The sequence below is a fragment of the Pelodiscus sinensis genome, chromosome 1, assembly GCF_049634645.1.
Source record: "Pelodiscus sinensis isolate JC-2024 chromosome 1, ASM4963464v1, whole genome shotgun sequence".
Lineage (NCBI taxonomy): Eukaryota > Metazoa > Chordata > Testudines > Trionychidae > Pelodiscus > Pelodiscus sinensis.
In genome coordinates this window covers 5,106,303-5,125,383 of record NC_134711.1, presented here as the reverse complement: position 1 = coordinate 5,125,383, position 19,081 = coordinate 5,106,303, and the positions used below count along the sequence as shown (strand labels likewise).

The window sequence follows — 19,081 nt, the reverse complement described above, 5'->3', positions numbered from 1 at the left end:
CAAGAATCTGATTACCCAGCAAGATGCCAATGGATACCTCAAAACTGCTATGGAGTAATCGCTGAACCAAAACCTAGGGAAGGCAAATTGATGCTCAAAGTAGCAGGTTTGTATCTGCTAGTAATGGAATGCAGCTAATTCTTACCCAGGAGACATAAAAGATTGCAGATTTGTGTCTTGTCACTGCAAGACTGAATTACTGCATTGTGTACTAGCTATATCTTTAGTCCATCAAGAAACTGAACCTGGTATAGAATTCAGCTACACATTTGTTTAGCAGTATGTCTTGTGAGGCTGTTACACTGAAGTTCTGTGATCTGCACTAAAGCCCAAATCCTCGAAGGTATTCAGATCCTTTGAGTATCTGTACCTAAGTGTCTATTGGTGTCTGAGGCCTGGTCTACGCTGGGGGAGAAATTGGATTTAAGAGGCTATGTCTAGTCTGCAGGCTTCTTTTGGAAGAAGTTTTTCCAGAAGAGATCTTCTAGAAAAGCTTCTTCCGAAAGGGAGCATCCACACTGCCAAAGCGCATTGAAAAAGCGACCTGCTTTTTTGAAAGATCGTGTCCATACAGGATGGACACTCTCTCGCATTTCAGTTGTGATTATTGTGGATGGAGTGGCCACCAGGGCACCTGTGCTTTTTCCTGGAGGCCTCTTCTTTTGAAAAAACACTCTTCTGCATCCACACACTCCTTTTTCCGAAGAAGCTTTTTCGGAAAAAGGCTTCTTCCTCGTAGAAAGAGGTTTACTGCTGTCGGAAAAAACCCTCCATTCTTTTGACTTTCTGTTGAAAGAATGCAATTGCAGTGTGGACATGAATGTAGTTTTTTCTGGAAAAATGGCCATTTTTCCAGAAAAAAACCCTCCATTGTAGATACACCCTGATACGCACCTACAGCTATGAGAATAGCATAGCTTGAGCCAAGTATCAGTGGGTAGCTGTGTTAGTCTGAATCTGCAAGAACAACGAGAAGTCCTGTGGCACCTTATAGACTAACAGATATATTGGAGCACAAGCTTTCATGGGCAAAGACCCACTTCGTCAGATTAAGCCAGTTTACCTTGAATTGAATTTCTGCGATGGCCCCGCTGTGGGAGGACTTCCCATACTCCTTGCAACCCCGTGGAGTACTGGGGTTGACAGGAGCACCATCAGCATTCCATGTAGCAGGTTCTTACTAGATCTGCTATATCAAACCCCAGAAGATTGCTTTCCAGAGCATTGGCCTCCAGGTAAGTATTAGGGATGTTAGCAAACGTTTATTTTTGTAAACATGCAACCACTGATTTTTTTCAGCAGTTACATGTTTACACTCAGAGGCTGTGTCTACATTGGCATCCCTTTCCGAAAAAGGGATGCTAATGAGACACTTCGGAATTGCAAATCCGCGGGGGATTTAAATATCCCCCGCAGCATTGGCATTCACATGGCTGCCGCTTTTTCCGGCTCGGGGTTTTTGCCGGAGAAAAGCGCCAGTCTAGACGCGATTTTCCGGAAAATAAGCCCTTTTCCGGAAGATCCCTTATTCCTACTTGAAAGTAGGAATAAGGGATCTTCCGGAAAAGGGCTTATTTTCCGGAAAATCGCGTCTAGACTGGCGCTTTTCTCCGGTATAACCCCGAGCCAGAAAAAAGCGGCAGCCATGTAAATGCAAATGCAGCGGGGGATAGTTAAATCCCCTGCGGATTTGCATTTCCGAAATGTCTCATTAGCATCCCTTTTCCGGAAAGGGATGCCAATGTAGACACAGCCAGAATGGCAGGTGGGATCCGGCTTTTAAGCTGGCTTCCCATGAATATCAACTCTTGCCTGACCCCATCCCCATGCTGCTGCCTCTGTGGGAGTCAGCAAATGGGGACCAGACGGCTCCACGGGAACTGGCATGTTCAGAGAGCTGACTTAAAATCCAGCTCCCTATGCATATTGGCTCCCGCCTGCCCCCACCCAGTGCTGCTGCCACTGATACAGGGTACGTCTAGACTACTGAGTTTCGTCGACAAAAGTGGACTTTTGTCAACAAAACTATACCTGCGTCTACACTACCGCTGAGTTCTGTCGACATAATGTCGACAGAAGTCAGCAGTTTTGTCGACACTGGTAAACCTCATTTTATGAGGCATAACACCTTCTGTCGACAGAAGGTGTTATTGCCTGTAGGGTTGCGTCTAGACTACAGGGTTTTGTCGACAAAGCAGCTTGCTTTGTCGACAACTGAATGTGTCTAGACGCTCTATGTCGACAGAAGTTTTGTCGAAAACTTCCGTCAACAAAACCCTGTAGTCTAGACGTACCCACAGAGACAGCAGCATGGGGGGGAGGACAGGTGGCTCCATGGTGCTGATACAGAGGCAGCAAAGGTGGTGGGGGGGGGGCTGCATGTAGAAGGCCTGAGTGGAGTTCGGTGTCATTTTTGTTCTCTGAGGCCCCGCATGACCTGGGGGCGTGTCTACCTTTTAACCCTGTGTCATATTACCAGAGAAGTCAGCAGGGGCACAAAGAGAGGAGGCTGCTGCAAAGGCCTTCTCTGTGAGGACCCATCTACTTTGAAACTTGATCACCTCTTTGCTGTAAAATAATTGTATCTGTTGATCTTTGCGATATGGTGTGAAACTAGTGTTTTCACCTAGGAATTTAGGGAGTGAGGGAAAATTATGAGGGAGGGTAGCAAGTGGTGGGATAGGGGGATTTTTGCCTTGTCATTGCTGGGGGTGGTTTTGGAGCTAGAGCTTAAATGAAATGGCTGGCCTTGTGAATTATTATTACAATGATATTTTTAATTATTGTCAAGGGCACCTGGAGCCAGTCAGGTTGACTATAGGAATTTAGAATGTAGCTGAATTTAGGAAGTTTCATTATAGTAGTAAGCTCTGGATTAATCTCCCAAGAGAACATTTACAGGTAGATTGGGAACACGTTCCCTAGAGAACGTATTGCGGAGAACAAGCCAGGACTGGTAGGGGGATGGACTGGGTGAGCTAACACAAAATTTGCATCTCTGACTTCTGTGTTGATATAACTTCATGCTGGTGCATGGTTGTTCGTTTACCTCCCGCCTGTTTCCTGTAGATGATTGTGATGAGGCATATGCAAAGCTGAGTCGCCTCATAAAGGAATACCTCGGTATGGCACAGCCTTCGGATTTGGACAGCAGTCAAGTCTTGGATGGCAAAGCACTCACAGGTACTGTATGTGACTTTTCAGCTGTGCCAGTCAGGAACCAACACCAACATTATTAGGAGAGTATTATTAATTACTCGTCAATTCAAAGCCTTTGTGCCCTTACTGTGAGAGGTTGCCTCCATGATTACTGGCCTCCCACTGAGTAATGTGCCTCTCTCACTACCTTTCTCCTTAGTAACTGAGTCCATGATGCTGCTCTTTCCAGTTACTTTATATGGCAACTGACTTGGGAGAACAATGCTGGGAAGATACTAGTGTGATACTAATGTTGACTGTGACTCCCCAGCTGATAAACACCTGTTACCCTGGGACGCAGTAACGAATAAGTTAGAACCTAATTTTGGACACGCCCTGGCATAGATTATGGATGATAAATGTCCCAAGTCCCAGAAGAAGGGATCGCCTGAGGCCGATTACTCGTTACCGTATCTGTCACCGGTGCGTGGTTTTCAAATAAAACTCCGAGTCTCAATTTAGGGCCAAACCATATATTGTCAATTTAAAATATAGGACAGCATGTAACAGCAACTCAATACCCAATCCCCGAAGATAAAGCGGACAGTAAAGACCCCTAGACAAACAATAGTATTATACTTTACACGCACACTTGTGGCCTAAGATAGCTGAGACGCTCACGACCTCTATGCCTTGGCTAATTGCAAGCCGTGGCAGAGGAACAGTGAGGAGATCCCTTGATGTCGCAGGATCTGCCTTCTGGTCGGGCGGTAGATGAGGAGTGGACTATGGATCGAAGGCCTTCCGCTCTCCAATGATAATCCAATGGGATCCGACAGGTTTCCCCCGGGAATTCTCCACAGGTAAATAAGAAAACCCAAAACACCCACCACACTCACACCAACACTACACTGTCCAGGCTCATGCTCTCACACCTCCAACCCACCATTCATGCTACTACAGAGAGACATACGCAGAACCAAACGCAATCAGGAACCCAAACAGGAAAAAAAAGGGAACCCGAACTGCTACTGAACTGGGGTATTTTTAGCACTCTCCAGCGGGAAGATTCCAAAGGTGCTGAGTGCACTCTTTTGCGGGTGAGGTGCATAACATTCTGAACCGTGGGCAGCTATTTTGAGCCGAGTGCAGAGCAATTAGAATGGGGTGCAATTTGGTACCAAGTGCAAAGAATTAGAATGGGGTGCAGAGCACTAGTACCATGTGCAACTAGGGAAAAGGTGGGACCCCCCCCCCCCTTATGGCAGGCTTCCTTAGTTCGAATTAGCATTGATAGTTCGATTCACTGCCTTTGTCTGGTCAGGACAGCGCTCATAGCACTACAATTTCCCATCCGCACAACCAATAAACATATAACATACAAACTGAGGTAACATACCCACTCATCAGGGAAAGTTTTTTTAGGAAGACCTATAGGAGAACAATTTCTCCTTGGCTGACATCGTTGTGCCTGTCAGACTAATGAGAAAAAGGGCTATGAGGCTGGACACTCATCTTCCTCCCTGCTTTGGGATGATCAGGGCTATGAAGGAAGCCTTTCCAAATCAGAATCCCTCTTGCCATTGGCCAGTAATCCCAATTTCCTTTTAACAGTAATTCTTTACTGCAGAGTTAGCCAGGGTAATAGGCACCCAGGTTAGCCTGGCTTTGGTGCAGCTACACTGCAAAACCACATGTGAGTTACTTTGTCCTTAGTGGTGTGGCAGTCCTTGATATGCGTATCTGAAGTAAGCGTAAGACCGGCACAAAAATGTTCATGAAAAATAGTGCAGAACTTCATCACATTTTCATATCAAGTGATTTCATATCCTGAAAGAATTAATACATGTTTATTACTCGGTGGAGAATGAAAAAGTTCAATATGGATTGTAACAGCTGGATAGTAGCATGACTGGTAACTTTATAAAGAAGCCAATAAATTTAACCTCATTCTGGGCTGTCTTAATTTTTACTTCTAGAAATCCCCACATTAGTTGGAAGTTAAAGAAGGCTTGTGGGGATGACTGGATTCTGGAGAAGCAAGTTACCATATATGCTGTATCTTGTACTTCATTATTACCTGCTAAGACCTTAGGGCCTTTTTGGCACAGGAAGGAGAGCAAGGTGGAAGGATTATGGACAGAAGAGGGTCCCATCTAATTATAATATGTTCTCTCTAAAGCATCTGACATTCCTTTTAACAAAATAGTAATTTTTTAAAACATTTTGGAATTTGTCAATTTGTACTTTGTTACTAGCTACAGAAATTCTATTAATAGTACTGGGTTTGGTAATTTTGCACTCTATAAAGTAACTTTTAAATTTACTGTGCATCGTTAAATTCACTTACAGCTTCATTTATAGCAATTTAAATAAATTTAATTATCTTTGTTCTGCAGAGAATGTCTTTTCTTATGGACTGTGTGAAATAATTTATTTTAAAAAGTTTGCCTCAAGGTTGACTTTAATATGGACATTTTTAGTAAGAAAGTTGCAGAGGAAAGATTGGTTCTGTGATATTAGGATAGGTTGTTAATTCTTTTTTTTCATTAATTACCATTTGAGATCTTTTCTTCATGTACAGAGTAAAGGCACTGGGAGAAAATTGAAAAGCTCGTCTTTTGAAACACTTTTTATAGAAGAAATTACTGTACACAAATGGTGATAATACTTTGCTTGTACATAGCAGCTTTCATCCAAGGATTTCAGTGCTTTGTATCTATTAATTAAGTCTTTCTACACTGGATAGTAATACATACTTTGCAGCATTTTAAAGCTGGGACATTGGGCCTGTGGATGATTGTCGGTGGTTCTGAGCACTCAGAATTCCCACTGGGAGTAGAGGGCCCTCAGTGCCTCTGAAAATCAGGCTGAGTAAATAATCTACAGCACCTAGAATAGAACTCAGGTGCCATAACTCCCCTGTTTTAATCACTAACAATTGTAGCATCTGTATATCAGCAACTTGTGATGGCTGGGCTGAGGGACATTTGGGGAAAGTTGGCTTTTATTTATTACACAGTTACAAAACCAAACATATACAAGTATAAATATGTGTGTGTAAGAGTGTGTGCATTTAATTCTCTCTCTCTCCTTCACTCTTCATTTATTGCTCTTCTCTTTAGATTTGGGTGCTTTGAGAGAGCTACTTTTGTTCAGCACATACTATAATGGGTTTTTTGTCCTGATTGGGTTTTCCAAACACTACCATAATATAAATATTCATAAGGGTTATCTTTATATTTTAAATTTATACTTGGGATAATTGGTTCGTTAAACTGAAGCCCAGTGTTTCCATTTGTCGCTATAGTTTTGCACTCTCCAGTTTTGCTTGAAAAAAGTGAATTAGTTGCATCTCTAGCTATCTGATTTAGTTGCATGTGTGACTACCTGTAAGTCAGGTAAAAGTGCAAGTAGTTATATTTACACTCAGAGGTGAACTGTTTGTATAAAAATTTAGATGTAAATTATTCTGACAGAAGTGATTCAAATTTGCTGGCTGTGAGGTAGGTCAAACATAGCTATAGCTTAAGACTAGTAACAATGCTTAATAGCTAGCATCTTAGGGAAAAAATTAATCAAAGCAACATGCCATATTTCATCAGTATCCCTCATTGGTTTTTGTTTTTAAGTGTTTTGGGGAGCCTACACTTCCCTAGGTATTTTGAGGATGAATTGATTACTATTTGTAAAGTTCTTTACTATAAATTACAAAAAGTGTTATGTATTTTTATTCCATTCCTTGAGATATATTTCTCAAAACTGAGTATCTTAACTTTTTATCATTCATTCTCATAATTTGCAAAGCTAGAACAGTGCCAAAAAGTATTTGTTTATTTTGTAACTGCAGGCCTGGAACTTCTTAAACAGGATTTCAACTTGCAACCAGAGCTTACACTAAGGGTTTTGTTGCATTAATAACAATACCTGTTCTCTGCTAGATTCCAGCTCACTGTCTTTTGGCGATCACAGAGCTTTAACCAGTGGAGAGACACAAATTACCCTGCCTTCTGACATCAATGAGTTTTCAGACTCTTCAGCCAAAAACTACTCTGCTAGAATCTCAGCCAAACTTGCTGCACAAAAAACACCAGTGGTAAGGGAGAAATGCTCTAATTTTAACATTAATCGAATGCTAACAAATATATATGTTAACATTTGGCATATACGTATAACATATAAGTAGAATGTTTATGCTTTGATGATTCCCCATATCATTTTTCCTGCTGTTCTCTGAACTCCTTTCAGTTTGTCAATATTTTCTCAGACGTGGAGTTCCCAGAATCCAATGTACCTACTGAAGGCAGTTGAAAGAAAATGGTGTAAGCATCATCAACTGAGGCAGGGAACTGAAACCCTAATCTTTTCACACCTGTTTTACACCAGAGTGACTTCACTCATTCTGTTGGAGTTGTTCCTGATTTGTGTGGTGTAAGTTAGATGAGGATCAGCCCCTATATACTTTTACAAGAATGCATGGAAACAATCCAAATACAGGATAAATAATGGACGTGATGCCATGAGATACAAGGACATTGTCTAACAGGATATCAAGAGCTGCTTACAACCCAACCCTGTTCCCATTGAAATCAATGACAAAACTTCGTTCACCTCAGCGGCTGCATGCTTGGCATGTCTTCCACTAGAGATTGAATTCAGACATGTTTCTATGCTGCTTTTTAAATGTTTTGACCCAGTAATTCAACAGTTGTGCTTAAATTGCTTGCAATCTAAGCTTCATTTTTTAAAGGTTATTCCCTACAGGTGAACTTTAATGCGCTCTCCTTGCAGGCAGCAGTGGAGTTGATGCTGTGAAGAAGATATTTCTAATGCTTCTTTTCAATGGTGATGGTGGGAGGAAAAAAAAAAGGAAGCTTCAAAACATGTTCCATTCCAGGTCCATAATGTCATAATGATGAATAGTGTGGCTTACTGGACAGTTATTGTCACAATCTCTATATCTGTAGCAAACTACACCTAACTCTGGGGTCTACAGTTTTTATTCTGGATCGAACAGAGGAAAAAAATCACTGCTATCCAAGGCTTTAAAAAAAGGCTTTATTTAGTAGTGAGAAAGGTATGACTGTAAAATGGGCTACACAGATGTGGAACCCTCTCCTCTTTCAGATGTGCTGGGTAGGGTTAAATAAGTTCAGAAGTATCATTTCATTTAGTGTTTATTTCATCAGAATGTATATTACCTTAAGCTGAAGGAGAAGCCTTGTGTTTCTCTCACTTCAGCAGCTTTCTGCTGTCATCTGTATCACAGCGATTTATATCTCACTCTCTTTATTGCCTCTTATGCTGACAGTTTACATTTTGTCAAGCTGGGGAGATAAATGTTTTATTGTGAAGGTGGCTATAATTTACCCGGGCTTTAAGTTCTTCAGTGGCTAAAAGACTTTCTTTATTAGTTTCCATGTTCATTGCTGGTAATATCTGCCAAGTTATTTGCTAGGCCTTTAAAGTGCCCAATATATTTTTTCATGTGTATGATGAAGTTTAGTAGGATTAACTCAAGTCTCAAGCAATAAGTGCTCCAAGGTGAAATATGAGTGTAATTCAGATAAGTTTCAATGGTAAAAGATTGTAAATATGTCTCTCATGGTTTAAAGTAAAATCCTCTCTGAATTGTTCCATTTGCTTTACTTTTGGCAACTAATGCATGTAGCCTAACTGCTACAACTGCATTCCATGTTTTCTGTGTGTCGAATGACAAAGTGAGAAAGAGCACTAAATAACTAGCACTGGCTATCCAGGAGCAGGATAAAAGGCAAAGCTTACTGCCCAGGAAAAGAACCATGACATTCCATGTCCCTTGCAACTTGTGAAATTATGCCAATGTTGCACAAGTATAAATAATGAACGACACAAGATGCAAGGCAGCTCAGAACCAGGCCCTGCAATCCATACAAATATCAGAAAGAATTGCATCTTTACAAAGAGCATACCGTCTGAAACATCTGCCTGAAATCTGTGTCGGTCTGGGCCTAGCTAGAGTAGCAAAAGGGAAGGAATTCACAACAATCTGTGAAGAGATATGTTCAGCAAGGCAATCTGACTCTCTTTGTCGTTCATCCTTTGCTATCTGGAGAGCCATTCCTGGATGGGAGATGCAGAGTCACCAGATAAATTGTGGTGTGGGGTCTTTCTTGTAGCATCATGAGGTGATGTCACTATAAGATGACTGTTGTTTTTCTGTTAAGCTTTCTCTTGTCTTATTCACTCTGGGTGTATCTAGACTACAGGGTTTTTTAAAAAAGGTAACCTTTTTTCAAAAGAACTTCACATGCGTCTAGACTGCAGCCGCGTTCTTTCGAAAGTAAATTGAAAGAATGCGGCAGTTTTTTCGATTGCGGTAAACCTCATTTTATGAGGAATAACGCCTTTTTCGAAAGTACTCTTTCGAAAAAAGGCACTATTGAATGCAAACTATGCTTTTTTGAAAGAGAGCATCTAGACTCTCTTTCGAAAAAGCTGCTTGTAGTCTAGATGCTCTCAAAAGAGGCTTGAAGTCTAGACGTAGCCTCTGGGTTTGTCTGCACTGGGAAGCTATATGATGCTGCAGCATATGTTAAGCTAGCACACTGGTTAGAAACTCAGGACTCAGTTCTCCCATCTGCTAAGGCTACCTTGTGCTAGAGTGCACAGTAGCCTGAGAGTGGCCATAGATTTCCTGCAGAGAATTCCCTCTGTACAGGAGGAATCTCAGCTGGTGTCAAGTTGGCAGAGATGCTTTGACCATCAACTATTCCCCTGACCTTGGAGTAAGAGGGGAAGGAAAGCCGCATATCAGGAGTGCATTGGCGCTACACTCTACTATGCTCCGTCTGTTGCTGGTGACAGGAACCTTATGCAAGCATCATAAATTAAAATGGGATTATTCTTGCTTTAATTTACACTGGGGTAGTGACTCAAGGTATCACAACCAGCTCTCTACAGTCACCCCTTTCTGCTACATCTTAGCATAGCTCAGATGTAGTGAAGAATTCATTCTAAATGAGGACTACCATGTTTAAAGTCGGGTTTGACTTCAAAGACAAAAGTCCCATCTACAGTGAGTGCCCTAGTTAGTTAATGTGTTATAACACAATGCCATTTCCTAGCATAAATAAACACTCAAATGATGCTCAGGGGTGTGAAGAAACACATCCCTGAGTGACGTAAGTTTCACTGGCCTAAGTGGAAGTGGGCACAGGACCATGCTGGTGGGAGAGTTTCTCTGGCCAGCATAGCTGCTGCTCCTCATGGGAGGTGATTTAACTAAGTCGATAGGAGAGCTCTATCCCATTGGCATAGACAGCTGCACAAGAGATCTGACAGAGGCACAGCCTTAGCCAGAGACGGCAATGTCCCGGCCATTGACTCTGCCCTTTTGGAAGGTCTGTTTGTATGTGTAAGTTATTGTAATAAACGGATCATGTTTCTTGCTCAGGAAGAAGCATCTCTGCAGAGGCGTCAACAGGCAGCACGTCAGGCGCTGTTGGGGAAGTCTCCTAGTGCATATGCCCAGCTGTTTCAAAGGTAACGTAGGCATTTGTATTAATCATGTCCTCTTCAGCCAACTGACAAAGGTCTTTCTTTAACTCCTTCCCCATTGCCCCTACAAGATGAATGATCGGAAACTGTCATGGTCAGTCCTATGGCTGGCTCTCCTCCCTAAAGCGTTCACATCAAACCCTACAGTTAAACCCTATACATGGAGAGAGCCTGCTGGTGGGAGGCCATCCTGCAGCATCTCTGAGACTGTGAATTTATAAAACACACATGGCTACCCAGCTCCCAGCAAGAAGCAGTTGGGGGACAGCAGCAGAAAAGATGGAGCAGCTGGATCCCACTCCTGGGGGTGGGAAGAAGCACCAGGCAGCTTCCCCTGGTTCCCAGGATGGAGCAGGGAGAAAGGGGAAACCTGCCAGGAGACTGGGCTTTCAGCTCCCCATGCTGCCTCTCTTGGGGCATGGAAGCGTTCTTAGTGCGGACGCGCCCCACCAACCCAAGGAGGCCAATCGAGATTTGCATCCCCACAGTAATTACATTGGTGAATTTACATTCCTAGCATAGACGTACCCTTAGATCTCTGCTATTTGCTGTCTTTATTTCCCATTGCCTTGCTCATACTTGGATTCTTTGTTGAGAGTGAAAATCAGACTTTGTTTTGGCAGCGCTGTCAGATATGTGAAACTCCTGTCACCCACGATTGGTATCTGCAGTTACTAGGCCTGAAGGGACATCTGTGCTCATTGAAAACAAATTGGACACAAGAGTAGACAACACTCCCTTCCATATGGTGATACAGGACATGCCATAAATATGCACAGCTGGGACTCTGGGAGTTGGACGATGACCCTGAAATCAGGGTAACATTGTAGTTATGTTCCTGAAAAGTGTGACTTGAAGCGAAACGATGATCAGCCAATTTAGTTTCCCCATAAGAATGAATGTAAATGGGGCTGGGGTTTGGTTCCAGGGATTTTTTTTGCCAGATAGAAGACATTATACACCTATACAGTATAAGGCTTACACAATTTTAAACAAACAATTTCCTACCGTACTTAGCAATGATGATTGTGAAGCTTGGTGAAGTCAGCGGGTGGAAGTGGGTGGATCAGCCGGCTGCTCCTCTTGCTGAGCTTTCCCAACTCAAAAAATCACATCTAGAGACTGATGTTTGGTTTTCTTTATTTTTCTTGGTGAATGTCTTCATGCCAGTGTGGTGCCATTTGACTCACAGCAGGGACTAGGGGAGTGAACAGCCTCTGGTCCCATACCTCTGGCGAGGGTGTGGACCAGTAACGCTCGTAGGCCTGCAGAGTCCTCCCCGTGCAAGCTCTTCAGGTTTAGGCTCAACACGGGAGCCAGGCAGAGCTCTGGTGCATCCTTCCCCAGCATCCGATGGGGACATCTCTGCTCGCCTATGAGCAGCAGATCACAAAAATGCCTGGTCCAGGTAGTCCCTGCCCTCTGGGATTCCTGGGGAGACCAGCCATCTCCTAAGGGAACCACTCTCCCAGGATGCATGGTACACTTGGGACACACCATGCACAGGGCTGGATTAACTTTTTGTGGCCTCTTCTGAGTGTGGACCCCGTGTGACTGTGCCATGGTAAGCCTAGTACTGCATGGATAGGAATGAACACATTTATTCAAAACCAAAATATGATATTTGAAGCCACGCTTGAGTGAGACCTTCACTCAGCCTATAGACAGCAAACTGGATGAGCATCCATATACCTAGAATTACCCTTGAATGTGGTTTGTATGGAAGGGGGCTGTTTGTTAGTTTTGTGTTTTTTTGTTTAAATGCTCAGGACATGCCTAAAGACCTGAACACAAGGTCTTAATCTTTAGTACCTTTATGAGCCATTTTAAGCCCGGGTGTAGCGGTCACTGGAGTAGCATCTGCATCTCCCCTCCACCCAAAGTTGTTTTGTAAATACATTTTTGAAAGCTGGATTTTCTACTTTGGAACAATAATCTTTATAAAATGTTTTTAAAAGTTAGTTTGTTTCGCCTATTTCTCTCTTTGCATCACCATCCCACACAACTTCAGATGAAACAGTAAAGTTATTGGGGCGGAGTATGGGGAGGAAAATTGCTGGTGCCCATCTTTTGCCACCACAATCCAGCCTCAAACCCCTACCCCATCCTTCCTATTGACCCCCTCTCCACAGGTAACCACCGCCTTCACAATAGGGCTGTCCTCAGTCACCCTCCTCTTGCCCACCCCCTACTTTCAATACAAGGCTGTCACCTCCCACCCTTCTACCAGCCCCCACCTTCAAGGGTCTGTTTTGGGACCCGTACTGTTTAATATCTTCATCAATGATGTAGATATTGGGATAGAGAGTACGCTTATTAAGTTTGCAGATGATACCAAACTGGGTGGGGTTGCGACTTCTTTGGAGGATAGGGACATAATTCAAAATGACCTTAGCAAGTTAGAGAAATGGTCAGAGGTAAACAGGATGAGGTTTAATAAAGAGAAATGCAAAGTGCTCCACTTAGGAAGGAACAATCAGTTCCATACATACAAGATGGGAAGCGACTGTCTAGGAAGGAGCATGGCGGAAAGGGATCTAGGGGTCATAGTGGACCACAAGTTGAATATGAGTCAACAGTGTGATGCTGTTGCAAAAAAAGCAAATATGATTCTAGGTTGTATCAACAGGTGTGTTGTAAGCAAAACTCGTGAAGTCATTCTGCCGCTCTACTCTGCACTAGTTAGGCCTCAGCTGGAGTACTGTGTCCAGTTCTGGGCGCCACATTTCAAGAAAGATGTGGAGAAATTGGAAAGGGTACAGAGAAGAGCGACAAGAATGATTAAAGGTCTAGAGAACATGACCTATGAAGCCAGGCTTCATGAACTGGGCTTGTTTAGTTTGGAAAAAAGAAGATTAAGGGGGGACATGATAGCGGTTTTCAAATATCTAAAAGGGTGTCACAAGGAGGAAGGAGAAAATTTTTTCCTCTTGGTTTCTGAGGACAGGACAAGGAGTAATGGGCTTAAAGTGCAGCAGGGGAGGTTTAGATTGGACATTAGGAAAAAATTCCTAACTGTCAGGGTGGTCAAATATTGGAATAAATTGCCAAGGGAGGTGGTGGAATCTCCCTCTCTGGAGATATTTAAGAACAGGTTAGATAGACATCTGTCAGGGATGGTATAGGTGGAACTTGGTCCTGCCTTGAGGGCGGGGGGCTGGACTCGATGACCTCTTGAGGTCCCTTCCAGTCCTATTATTCTATGATTCTATGAATTCAGACTCTTCCCTCCCTCTCTCCCTCTATACCTGATCCTTACCTTCAACACAGATTCTCCCCTCCCTCCCTCTGTCCCCCACACCCAACCCCCACCTTTGCACCCTACTGCTCCTACTCCCCAAGAATCACCACTAGCTCCCTCATTGCACCCGGATTTGCCCCACAACTTATCCCCAAACTGTGCTTTACCCCTTCCCCTCTCCATAGAGCGGTGGAGCAAGGGAGTTTCTGGCCATTCCCACTGGTGGAAAGGTGGCAACCAGCCCCACTGTTACTGCCCTCCAGGCGTGAGGGCATCCGGCGCACTGGCCATGTTACCCAGCATCCCATGCGCTGGCCCCTGATGGTGGCCAAGGGGTCACATGCACACTCGCATCCCCAGCTCAAAGCTGCAGGGTAGAGAGGGTGCCCAGGTTCCCGTGGATAGTCAGAATGCCGGGAGTCACAGCGCTGCTGCCGCCCCAGAAGAGTGGGGGAGACTCGGGGTGGAGGGCTGGGCCAGGAGCCCTTACCAGCGCGATCAGCACAGCAACACTGGGAGCCCTCTCCCTGAACCATTTCCTTTCGGTGAGGGGAGGGACTGCTGCTGCCCACTTCAGCTGGAGCAGCTCGCAGCATGGTGCAGGGCATTCTGGGACTAGTGGTATAGCTGGTAGCGCAGGTCCAAGGGCCCCAATGAAAGGCAGCAGCATGGGAACAAAAACTCCCAGCACACCTTGCAGCACATTGCTTGGCTGTGGACAGGGCTGGATTAACCCGGGGGTGGGGAGAGGAGGCAGGATGTGCTGACAGTAGTGGTGGGGAGATGATCGGGGCTGGTGACATAGAACTGTTGCTCTTTGGCAATGTGCATTGGTAAATTCTGGCTTCTTCTCAGATTTAGGTTGGCCACCTCTGATTTAGAGTAAATATCATTATCGCAGTTTCATCCCATTACTCCTCATTATACACCCTTGTACCTGTCAAAATAAATCCTCTTCATTTTTATGCAGTTCAGAAAAATAGACTGTTACCACGTCTTCACTTTCTATTAGTCAGCACTTAGCCTAACTACATATGTGTATATCTTTTCATCTTTGCTCGTAAGTCTGTTCCTCCAGCCCCCTGGTAAATTTTGGCCGTATGCACTAAATTCTATCCAACCTCTTAACATCAGATAATTAGATGCCAGAAATGGTCACAATATTACCAGTGCAGCTATAACAAGGGATAGCAAAGAAGGCACATTTACCTCCTGGCTCTGGGACATGATATCTCATTGCCTCTTTATATGCAGCTCAATATTGCCTTGGCCTTTGGGGCTCATTTTGCGTTCCAAACACAGGTCTGACTTCCTGTTCATTGTCATCTTTCTTTCAGCATGCTGCTTGCTAGATTTCTCCTTTCCATGGAGTATTTTTCTATGACTTAGATTATTCTTCCTCAATGTATATTTTATTTAGACATTTTTTTCTGCTTCTATTTGGTTACACAAGTCAAGCACAGATCATATCATTCTGAAATCTGATTATAAATGTTTCTTTTGACAGACATCATTTTTCTTGTGTCAGCTTTGTTGGTTGTACATTGTCTACTTTCATTTAAGATACAATGTACCCATTCTCAGAAAAAGTTTCTTAATCTCAAAGTTCAGTGACAATAGAGTAAGCTTCTTACAGGACAATTCTCTGTTGTCAAGCTAAAGAGAATTACTGTTTACATGATTTACATGAAGGGCAAGTCCTGCCTGACCAATCTGATTAGCTTCTATGATGAGGTAACTGGCTCTGTGAATATGGGAAAGTCAGTGGATGTGATATACCTTGACTTTAGCAAAGCTTTTGATACGGTCTCCCACAATATTCTTGCCAGCAAGTTAAGGGAGTATGGATTGGATAAATGGACTGTAAGATGGATAGAAAGCTGGCTAGACTGTCGGGCCCAACGGGTATTGATCAACGGCTTGATGTCATGTTGGCGGTCGATTTCTAGCGAAGTGCCCCAAGGATCTGTTCAAGGACCGGTTTTGTTCAACATCTTTATTAATGACTTGGTTAAGGGATGGATTGCATCCTCAGCAAGTTCACAGATGACACTAAACTAGGGGGGCGAGGCAGATACGCTAGAGGGCAGGGATAGGGTCCAGAGTGACCTACACAGATTAGAAGACTGGGCCAAAAAAAATCTGGCCCAAGATTCAACAAGGACAAGTGTAGAGTCCTGCACTTGGGATGGAAGAATCCCAAGCATTGTTCCAGGTTGAGGACCGACTGGCTAAGTAGCAGTTCTGCAGAAAAGGACCTGGGGGTTACAGTGGATGAGAAGCGGGATTTGAGTCAACAGTGTGCCCTTGTAGCCGAGAAGGCTAATGGCATATCAGGGTGCATTAGGAGGAGCATTGCCAGCAGATCTAGAGAAGTGATTATTCCCCTTTATTCGGCTCTAGTGAGGCCACATCTGAAGTACTGTGTCCAGTTCTGGGCCCCCCACTATAGAAAGGATGTGGATGCATTGGAGAGGGTCCAGCGGAGGGTGACCAAAATGATGATGGGGCTGGAGCACGTGACCTATGAGGAGAGACTGAGGGATTTGGGTTTGTTTAGTCTGCAGGGTTACATCTAGATTACATGCCTCTGCTGAAAGAGGCATGTAAAATAGGCTACCCAACATAGTCAGTGAAGCGGGGATTTAAATATCCCCGGCTTCATTAAAATAAAAATGGCCACCGTGTTGTGCCAGCTCAGCTGATCGTTGGCACAGCGCACGAGTCAAGACGCAGATCGGTCGACAAGGGATGCCTTTGTTGACCACTCCTGAAAACCTTGTTTCACGAGGCATAAGGGAGTGGTCGACAAAGGGTTCCCTTGTCGACCGATCCGCATCTTGACTCGCACGCTCTGCTGACGATCAGCTGAGCCGGCACAGTGCAGCGGCCATTTTTATTTTAATGAAGCCGGGGATATTTAAATCCCCGCTTCATTGACTATGTTGGGTAGCCTATTTTACATGCCTCTGTCAGCAGAGGCATGCAATCTAGACATACCCCAAAAGAGATACTGTCTGATCAGGATCCAGGTCCAATGTAATGCTACTTTGTTGCATTCTTCTGTGCCCACTTTGGGGGCAGAAAGGAAGAGGCTGTAACTGTGGTCCCAGGTACATGGATATCCTCTTCGGAGTGTCAAAGTGGCTGAGTAATTTCTTTTATTGGATCAGCTTCTTCTGTTCAGAGAGCAGGGGACTGGACTCGATGACCTCTCGGGGTCCCTTCAAGTTCTAGTATTCTATGATTCTATGAAACTTGCTTTTGAGCTTACACAGAGCCCTTATTCAGGTCTGCGAAATGCACTCAGATATACTGAAACATACTCAGAAGCTCTGTGTAAGCTTGAAAGCTTGTCTCTCTCCTCAACAGAGGTTGGTCCAATAAAAGATATTACTTCACCCTAATCTCTCTAATATCCTGGCACCAATCTGGCTTCAGCGACATTGTATGTGTGTGTAATTTAACTTACCTAACATGTTTTTCTTTGTTATTCAAGATGAGGCAGCCTAGAGCAACAGAAATTATAAACTCCTTGAATATAAATATTTCTAATTAAATTGATGACAAGACCTTCCTGCCCGCCAGAAACTTGATTGGCAGAGTACAAAATAAGGGATTTGGAGGTGGACGGAAATCCCTGTGAATCCTTTTAAAACACATTTCTTTCAATTGTCTGGCTGGTTGTTTTAAGTGTATCTATCAGTAGGGATTTAGCCTTTAAGGATGGGTCACTGATTCTGAATCAGAGCCTTCACTTCAAAGAGCAGAGTCCATTTTCCTGTGGCAGATGAGTCCTTAGACTGTGACCTTCCATCTGAAGTGGTGCATGATACGGATCTTCTCAGATTTCTCTTTGAGCTCTCTTAACCTCTGCTGTCAAGCAGCATGTCTTAGCATTGCATATTGAGTGGAGAGATTTGTTAGGAAATGTGTGTGTTGAAAGGGAGGGTTTTTTTGTTTCTTTTAAATTCCAGGACATTGATTTAGAAGGCTTTTCAGATACATTAGAGGCTCTGAGGGCTAGCAACGGGATAAGGATCCTCTCTTCTCTATGTATCTGGTTTAGGCCATTACCAGCTGGCAATGTTCGGTGGTCTATGTAATAGAAATGCGTAGTCTCACTTTAAGGGAGATGGAGATTTATGTGTAGGTAGAATTAATAGGATGAAACTAAGAAAAGGCAAAGGAAAGACTAACGGCAGAAAAATCCCATTTGCCCAGAGACGTGTTAGGCTATGGAATTCCACAAGGAAAATGGTAACAATCCTGTCACAGACATTTTAAAACTGAACAGGACACAGCACTAAAAAACCTGCAATAGGGAATAGTCCTGCATTGACAAAGGTTGGGTTAGGCAACCTAAAAGATAGATTCCAGGATTTCTTTGGGACAAGGATCTCCAAACCACTTCTGCAATTGACAACATTTTTGGCCATCTTAGCAAAGAAACTAAGAATTAGGGGACATAGCAATTAAATTGGCTGGTTGCCCCTAAAAGAGGGAGGTTGCTTCAGTGTCGAGTTGGGGAGGATCAACAAGATGGCTGCTGCCATTGTATATAGCAGGGGTAGGGATCCTTTTTGGAGTTCGAGGCCACTGATTCACAGAAAAATCTGTCAGGGGCCGCACAGAAGTGAGAAGGAAAAAAAAATTCCCTCACTGATATGGCCCCCGACTCAGAAGGAGAAAGACGCTCCCCACATTCCCCTCACACACCTAAGCCTAGGCAGGGCCTGAGCCTTGGGGCCAGATCCAGGCAAGCCGGGAGCCACATCCGGCCCCCGGGCCTTACGTTCCTCACCCCTGGTATATAGGATCAATACAAGGCATCTTTTAAGAGCCTGTAACTTAATTTTAAATTAAACATGTTAAGAGGGACTGCTCCTACATCTGAAATTTCACGGTGCTTTTTGGCCACAGGACTACTATCTGTATCGGGGCGGGCAATGATTTTTGACAGGGGGCCACTCCAAGATTTTTGGAAAGTGGTCGAGGGCCGCATTCTTCCATGGTATTAATGGAGGTGCGGGGTCTGGGATGGAGGTTGGTGCAGAAGGGAGCTTAGGGTAAGGGATTGGTGTGCAGGAGGAAGAATGGAGTCTAGGAGGGAGTTTGGGTGAAGGAGATGGTTTTGACTTAGGACAAGGGACTGGAGTGCAG

The 19,081-nt window shown here is 43.9% G+C and overlaps 1 protein-coding gene across 2 annotated transcripts in view; it reads left to right on the top strand.

Moving 5' to 3' along the window:
* Nucleotides 1-19,081, top strand: part of LRGUK (leucine rich repeats and guanylate kinase domain containing) — an 84,483-nt gene that overhangs the window by 52,855 nt on the left and 12,547 nt on the right. For both annotated transcript variants that reach the window (XM_075925637.1, XM_075925630.1), the window contains 3 exons: nucleotides 3,070-3,183; nucleotides 7,080-7,234; nucleotides 10,574-10,662. In XM_075925637.1, the coding sequence (XP_075781752.1) occupies nucleotides 3,070-3,183; nucleotides 7,080-7,234; nucleotides 10,574-10,662 (358 nt within the window). The remainder of the gene's footprint in view (nucleotides 1-3,069; nucleotides 3,184-7,079; nucleotides 7,235-10,573; nucleotides 10,663-19,081) is intronic.